Genomic DNA, 7,452 nt, shown 5'->3' with positions numbered 1-7,452 from the left:
AGGGAAGGGGCATGAGGACCCTGGGGGATAGTGGAAATGTTCTGTTTTTTTTTGTTTTGGGCAGTGACCACAAATTCATGTCTCAAAAAAGTACATTTGAAAGGACCTCTCCTTCCAGAGGTTTAAGACAGCCTGATATCCTGAATTTAAGAACACATGCTCAGCATGTGTTCTGCTAAAATACTGCGTTTCTTCCCTTTAGAGCTGAAAGGAATCCCTGAGCTTTACAGGTTTATAAATGGTACCATGCAGAATACAAAGCATCATGATTTTTAAGGGGAAAGAAATCTAGGTAGTGATCATGACAGGCCGTTTTTCACTTGGGGGAATGCTTGGCTAGTCCTGTAGGCGTAACGACTTTCTTCGGCAAGTGTCCAGTGACAAGAAAACCCCCACTTGCCCCAGTCTCGCTACTGAGGTCTGCACTGTGGTGAGGCGGCCACTCCCCCCCCCCCGTGCAGGAGGAGAGCCTACCTGGTGTTTCTGGCCCTCGGGAGCCTCCTGAGCCATGGGCGGCCCTGAGACTTCGAGGCAGCACCCGTCTCTGGGTAGGTGAGCTTCTAGCGCCCTCCATGACTTAGGGCCTCGGCACAAATGTTGTCCTTTCACACCTGCCCGACCTTCAGGATGTCAGTGAACGGAGGAATAATAAGGCCTGTTCTACAAGTGCCCCAGGATCCCATGGCTCCTGGGGCAGGTGCTGAGGGCCAGCCACCACCGGGGGGTCTGCTCCGAACACGGACGCTTGAACCCAAGTGCTTCACGTTCTTCCATCCATCTGGACGTTAGGGTTGCTTTCCTGTGGCCAGGAGGCAACAGCTCTTCCCTTTGCTCGATTCGTGTGTCCATCGAGAAGTGGGGGACCTCAGCGATTCTGACCAGGATGAGGTGCAGCCCCACTGCACACCCCTGAAATCTGATTTACGCACCACTGTCTTTGGAGTCTGGGTTCTGGGAACCAATCTGCAGGCCCCTCACCAACTCCCATTTCTGGCCCTGTATAATGGATTCCCAATCCAGAACATTCTCCCCTCCGGCTCCCCGCCAGACCTAGGAGAGGCCAATCTTTCAGTCTCCCTCGATTCCATGGTGATCAATTTAAATAAAAGGCCTAACGCAAAAATCAGGCAAATATGTTTAATTTTTTAAAATAACTGATGGCAAAATAAAATATTTACATCACATCATACTGTGTAAACATGTAAGGTCTCTGTACAAAGAAATATACATGCAAAATAATGTAAAAACTTAACTGAATAAAAGAAACAATACACAAATAAACGTTGTGAGGTTACGAATACACATCCAGTTTTGAATCCAATTTCTTTTAAAAAGTTTCTGTACAATTTTACAAGAAACAAACAAAAACCCAACAAAGGAATAAATAAAATACACTGGAAGCGGCAGAGCTGAACTAGGCCAGTTTACGGCTCAAGACTCTGGTGTCTGGCCAGCTGGGGACGCGGGTGCTCTCTTTTGTGCATTTCACACAACGAAGGAAAAAGGACATCCCGAAAAATGCAAGTGTGCCCAGAAGCCCCACGGCATGTCCCAAGGCCTCCCCACCGTGGCGTGAATTCTGCCAATGACACCGACGTCGGATGCCGGCCTGAGGGTGGCTAGGGCTTAATTGGCTTTTATTTCTTACCAAAAGCTCAAAATCCAGCCAATTTCTGTACAGAAAGTTGAACGTCAAAAAGTCTAAAAAGTAGTAAATGTCCAGACTGATTTTGGGAAAAAAAAATAATACTTTGGCATTCTGAATAATAGCATAATAAATTTTAAAACATTACCCTATTATCCAGTTTTATATTCAGAGTATGAAATCACTTTTTACAGTCCTCAAAACTGACAAATTTCACGAAGAGTTAAATCTCCTTGAACTGATGGCACAGGGCTACAACCCCCTCCCCCCACCCACCCCCGACACACGCACAAAACCATAAAGCTCACTGTACGAAGTATGTGCTTTTTCTATATATTTATTACAGGTACAACAGAGGTCTTCATAAATAGTTGCATAAAATGTTAAAGCCACAACATTGCACATGATATGAAATAAAACAAACAAACAAACAAAAAAACCAAAAAAAATCCCCAAACCCCAATGAGTGCATTTACAGTATTTTCATCTGACTGTATACTGCTCAACAATCTGATTGACGGCTTGGAGGGGTGGGGAACACAGGGAAGAGACTACTGGGGCTCAGGGCAGGACCCAACCTGATGTCCTGGGTGGATAGGCAGAGCCCCCTGAGCTCCCCCAGAGGAAGCCCTGGGCAGCGGGTGGGGGCAGGAGAGAAGGCAGGAGGGAAAGGACAGACTGAAGGCAGGACCAGTCTTATATACAAGTAAGGCCTACATTTCATCAGAGCAGAACGATTCATTCTATTTTTATGCAAAAGTCTGAGGTTGAATGCACATTTCAGGAGCCCAGTCTGGCGTCCCAGCGAGACACACACAGACCCGGCAGCTGGGAAAGCTCAGAGCCAGGTGGACCCCGAGCTCTGGGCGATGCCGCAGGGACAGCCACCACGAGCGGGAGTCCTCCCTGGAGGGTCCACCATCTCTGTTTTGTTCGTGAACACCAGTGGTTGAACATAGGCATTTCGTTTCCTTGAATAAATCTTGGAAAATGTTAAATTTGCAAAATTCTATTCATGTTCGTTTAAAAAAGTTTCTTTTTATTTTTTGCAGAAACCTGAATAAAAGACTGTGATACAGCAATGCTGTCTCCGCTCACGAGAGTGTGCGAGAAGGTCCTCCACCCCAGCACTGCGTGCTCCCGAGTCCCAGGCGCTGCCGAGCACAGCTCGCTCGGAGCCCGGTGTCACACGATGAACATACGGCAGCTGATCAGTTCTGTTGGTTTGTGTTTCTCTTCGAAATTCAAATTAACAGCTGATTGGCAGGTGAAAGAGAATGAGAAAGAACTTCAAGATAGGTCAAACTCGAGGCAAAAGCCTGCTCTGTAAGAAGTTTTTAACACTACGGATAGGTCGAACATCGTTCTGGTGTTTGCGCCGCTCAATGAAGGAAGTCAGTCTGGACGTGTCGAGGACGCCCACGCCTTTGCCCCCGCCATGGCCTGCCTGCAGCCACTGCTCCTGGAGGGCCAGCGCAGCCGAGGGACGCTTGGCAGGGTCCTCTTGCAGGAGGAAACACACGAACTCCTTGGCCTTCTGGCTCACTCCTTTAAAGCAGTCCTCTGGGAAACTAAAGTCTAGTCGGCAAATGTTCAGGCAGGTCTCCTCCACGCTGTCGTCGAGGAAGGGCGACACGCCACTGAGAAGCACGTATGTGAGCACTCCGACACTCCATGTATCCGAGGTCAGGGAGATGGGGTTCCCAAGGATGATTTCGGGGGCTGCAAACTCGGGGTTCCCCAGCAACTGGTGGATGTAGTAGGTCGTGTTGAGTTGGACAGCATCTCCAAAATCAGCCAGTTTAATCGTTGGCTTGGCCAAACTCTGATCCACCAGAATGTTCTCAGGCTAGAAGACAGGGTAAGACAATGGTCATTTCCATCGATCCCTATCTCAAGCTCACGCGGGATGCGCACCAGGAATCAACGAAGTCAACCGGAAGAAAGCCTCCCACCCGAGACGGGAGGTGGTTCTGAGCGTGCAGCCCATGGAGGAGGAGGAGGAGGCACGACACAGAGGGAATGGCACCCCTCATTGCAGACAGCCCTCCTGGCAAGTGAGCATGAAGGCGCCGTGCGGAAGAATGCTGGCTCGGGAAGCTGGGCGTTCATTTGCACTCCTCCCTCTACTAGTAAAAGTCACCTTCCTTTCTCAGCTACCACTGACCCAGTCCCACATCAGCCTCACAAAGCTCAGAGGAACTTTCTGGAACTTCATGAAATGTGTGAAGATCTCAAATGTTTATCCTATACTTTGCTGACTGTTTATATTATTGAGAGCAAAATCCTAAAAATGGAGATTAGGTATCAGGGTTCCCACTACCCACCTCCTCCTGTTTGTCCGCCATCCCCCCACGCCTCCTGGCCTGGCGCAGTGGACACACTGGGAGGTTGGGAGGAGGCCCCTGAGAGCCAGGTGGCTGGGCCATGGTCAGACATGCTGGCCTTGGCCCCAGGAGCCCCACTAACCTTCAGGTCCAGGTGTGCTATCCTGCAGTTGTGAAGGTATCGGACGGCTTCCAGAACCTCCCCCAGATACGCCCTGATCTTCCCTTCGGTGAGGTTTCCCCATCGCACCACACAGTCCAGGAGACGCCCCTGGTCAGCCCTGTGGAGGCAGGAACGTGTGCAACACTCGTCACGGTGCCGGGTCACTTTAGAGGCAACAAACAGCTTGTCCGCGCCCGCTGTTAACGTCCTACTGGGCTGATGCCTCAGGAGCACACCTCTGCCTACGGGCACCACTGTATCGAGAGCGGGACTGCTGGTCAACCTCGTTATGGATGTGAGTGGGGAACAAGGGTGCCCAGCCCTCAGAGGCGGTGGGGAAGGGGGGGAGGAAGGGGCGCTCTGCAGGCACCTGCTGTAGGACGGAATGAAGTGACACACCTCCCTGAGCCTTCGTTCTGTCATTTGTAAGACGGGCAAAGGGAAGGCCACATGAGGTAACCTAAGCAAAGAGGCAGACCTCAAGGTGTGCTGAGAAGACAGCCACTGGGAGCTGCTGCCTGGGCGTTCCACAGCCCGACAGGCTGTCCCGCACGCCTCCAGGGTCTGGACATTTACCCAAGTTCCCGCTGTGCTTTTCCCGGGTGTCTCTGGAAACAACCAGTCACAGGGGAGCTGGGACCAGTTAGTGACCTCGGCCCACGCCCTTCTAAGTAACACCTGCTGCCGCTGCTCTCGATCTCGGGTTCACTCATGACCTGGGTTGGAGGGCTGCCCTTCCCCAGCTTGCCGCCGCCGCCAGTTCGGGGACCAGGGATCTGAAACTGTGCCTTCGATAAAAACGCCCGCAGAGCTCCCGTTGCCCTGAAGCGGGAGCAAGGACGCTGAGGGATTCATGCTGGACTCGAAAGGCTTCCTACTGTCAATGACTTTGACACAGGAAAGCCACTGATGGCAGCGCTGCCCATGGGCCAGGGACTAAACGCTTAGTGTCAATTCACTAGATCCTCACGCCAACCTTCCCAAGGCCAAGCAGCCGCCCAGGAAGGCCAGCACTGCAGCAGGCGCTCTGGCCCCAGGCTCTCTGAAAACCGGGCTACGCTGCCCGCTGTCTGTGGAACAGGAACTAAACGGAAAATCCGTCACTTGTCGGTAACAAAGAGGAACTGAGGAGAATTTGGTAGAAATCGGTTATGAGCCTATGGGCATACTACCCCGAACGCGCCCGATCTCGTCTGATCTCGGAAGCTAAGCAGGGTCAGGCCTGGTCAGTACTTGGATGGGAGAAATCGGTTATGAAAAGAAATCCTAGTACCAGTACGGTGAGACTAAACCCTTCAGTTTTCCACTAAGAAGAAATGGCAGCTGAACACACTTAAAATTTTCAGCCAGAAATGTAAGTCTTATTGACTTTTGACGAGGACTTTAGGATAGCTGTCAGACACCCAGCATCTCCAACCAGAACAGAACAGATTTTAAACACAGCTCAATGCCAAGATATTTCAGAGAGGCGGGAATGTTCTAGGGTGGGCTTCCCAACCCGGGTGCCCGCTTGGGGGCAGGTGATTCTCCGCCGCAGGCCCATCGGGCCCTGCGGGATGGCGGGCAGCACCCTTGACCTCCACCCTCTGGATGGCAGCGGCACCCCCAACCCAAGTTGTGACACCACAAAAGTCTCCGGACGCGGCCAAATGTCCCCTGGGGGGAGGCAAACGGCCCCCAGCTGAGGATCACAGCTCTTGCGTCAGATTTCACACTTGCTCCTTAGAAGAGTGAGTGCGCTGTTTAGCGGGGTGGCACACTGAGCTCACTGAGCCCCATGGGACTGGGGACTGCTCTGGCCAGAGGCCCACCCCCCTTCCCAAGGATGTTCTCTGCGAGAGGTGCATCTCACTCTCCCATTACGACCGTCCTGCAGTGGGCCAGAGCTCTGAGGGGCAGGACTGCAGGCCCGAAGCATCAGACATGAGCAGGGAGCCCACTCAGCAGCCATGAGGCTCCCAGGCCCCCAGCAGCCGTGCAGTGCCTCCTGCAGGGGAGGAGTCTTCAGGGGCCTGGCCCCTCCGAGAGCCTGGGAACCCGGGTGGTACTGAGGTGTTTTGATGCTGGGCGCACTGCTCCCTCATTTGAACAGCATGTGCTGAGGACTACTTCTTTCCACCATTATTGGAAAGCTCTAGAACTGTGTTTTCTGACAACAGGCATACACACATACACATACACACACACTACAGGAGATATAGATCCTGAAATCCTGATTTCTGTCTGTCTCAGAGAACAAACGACAGTAAAATCACTTAAGGTCGAGGCTGAGGCTTACGAACGGGAGGACAGTGGGTGCGTACGCACATTTCCAACACCAGGACGTAACTGGTGGGGGTCTCGAAGGTATCAAGGAGGCCAATAAGCAGTGGGTGCTGGAGGTTCTGCAGGATTCCAAGCTCATGGGTGACCTGGTCACGCTTCATCAACTTCTTGTTCACAAACTTAGTGGCCACTGCTCGTTTGGTTCCTTTCTGATCACATTTTTTAACGACAGAGAATCTGCCCCTGGAAAACAGGTTGAGAAGGTCACTTTCAGAGGACTCTGAGTATGTCACAGAGAAAAGACTCTGCTAACCTAAATGGACTGGAGGCCTGTCTGCAGGCCCAGCTCTCCCTGGGCACTTGTGGAGGAGCAGTGGCTCACAGTGACCCCGAGGGAGCCTGCCAGTCTCTGAGCCCCTCTGCCACTGACCGTGTCTTCTCCTTCCTAGAGGCAGGCTCCATTTCCTCACCCTGCACCTGGCTAGGCCACGTGCCCTCTTGACCTCTGGATGTGGCTGAGGTGACACCATGAGGATTACCAGGCAGCCCCCACCTCTGCTCTCATGGAAAACCTTCCTTACCACATCAAAAAGCTTGAGCTGCACGTGGTGGCTCCAGTCACCTCCTGCCCCCGCCCTTTCAGGAGGGATGCATGTGTGGGTCTGGTCACCCACTGATAGCCCACGGCCTCTGAAGCTCTACCCAGTAAACTGTCCCAAGAAGCTCAGCAGCAACTTGATCTGACCTCAATGATAGGGTCCTGGACCTCAAGTCTGAGCCTACTACCGATGATGACTCTGGGAGCACCGGGACAGCAAGGAATAGAGGTAAATCTGTAGATAAATGCTGAAATGGCCATACCACCTTGCTACTCCTCCCAAACAGAGGCACAGTCTATTTCTCTGGTGTTGAATCTGGCCTGGCCAGTGGGTTTTGCAGGCCCACACAATGCTGGGGAAGTGTGGTTGCAGATTTCTGAGGTTGGGCCTTAAAAGGCTTTGCAGTTTCTGCTTTTGCTGTCTTAAAATGCTTCCGCCATCAGGTGAGGAAGC

At 52.3% G+C, this 7,452-nt stretch overlaps 1 protein-coding gene across 2 annotated transcripts in view; it reads right to left on the bottom strand.

Moving 5' to 3' along the window:
* Positions 1-1,123: 1,123 nt before the first annotated feature.
* Positions 1,124-7,452, bottom strand: part of TRIO (trio Rho guanine nucleotide exchange factor) — a 224,991-nt gene continuing 218,662 nt past the window's right edge. For both annotated transcript variants that reach the window (XM_013060766.1, XM_045082026.1), the window contains 3 exons: positions 6,443-6,643; positions 4,115-4,253; positions 1,124-3,494 (listed from right to left, as the gene is read on the bottom strand). In XM_013060766.1, coding sequence (XP_012916220.1) covers positions 2,946-3,494; positions 4,115-4,253; positions 6,443-6,643 — 889 coding nt within the window. In that variant the 3' untranslated portion in view covers positions 1,124-2,945. The remainder of the gene's footprint in view (positions 3,495-4,114; positions 4,254-6,442; positions 6,644-7,452) is intronic.

The sequence above is a fragment of the Mustela putorius genome, unplaced genomic scaffold (genome assembly GCF_011764305.1).
Source record: "Mustela putorius furo isolate JIRA1106 unplaced genomic scaffold, ASM1176430v1.1 tig00000589_pilon_pilon_pilon, whole genome shotgun sequence".
Classification (NCBI taxonomy): Eukaryota; Metazoa; Chordata; class Mammalia; order Carnivora; family Mustelidae; genus Mustela; species Mustela putorius.
The sequence above is the reverse complement of the archived record's forward strand: the minus strand, read 5'-3'. Positions and strand labels throughout refer to the sequence as shown.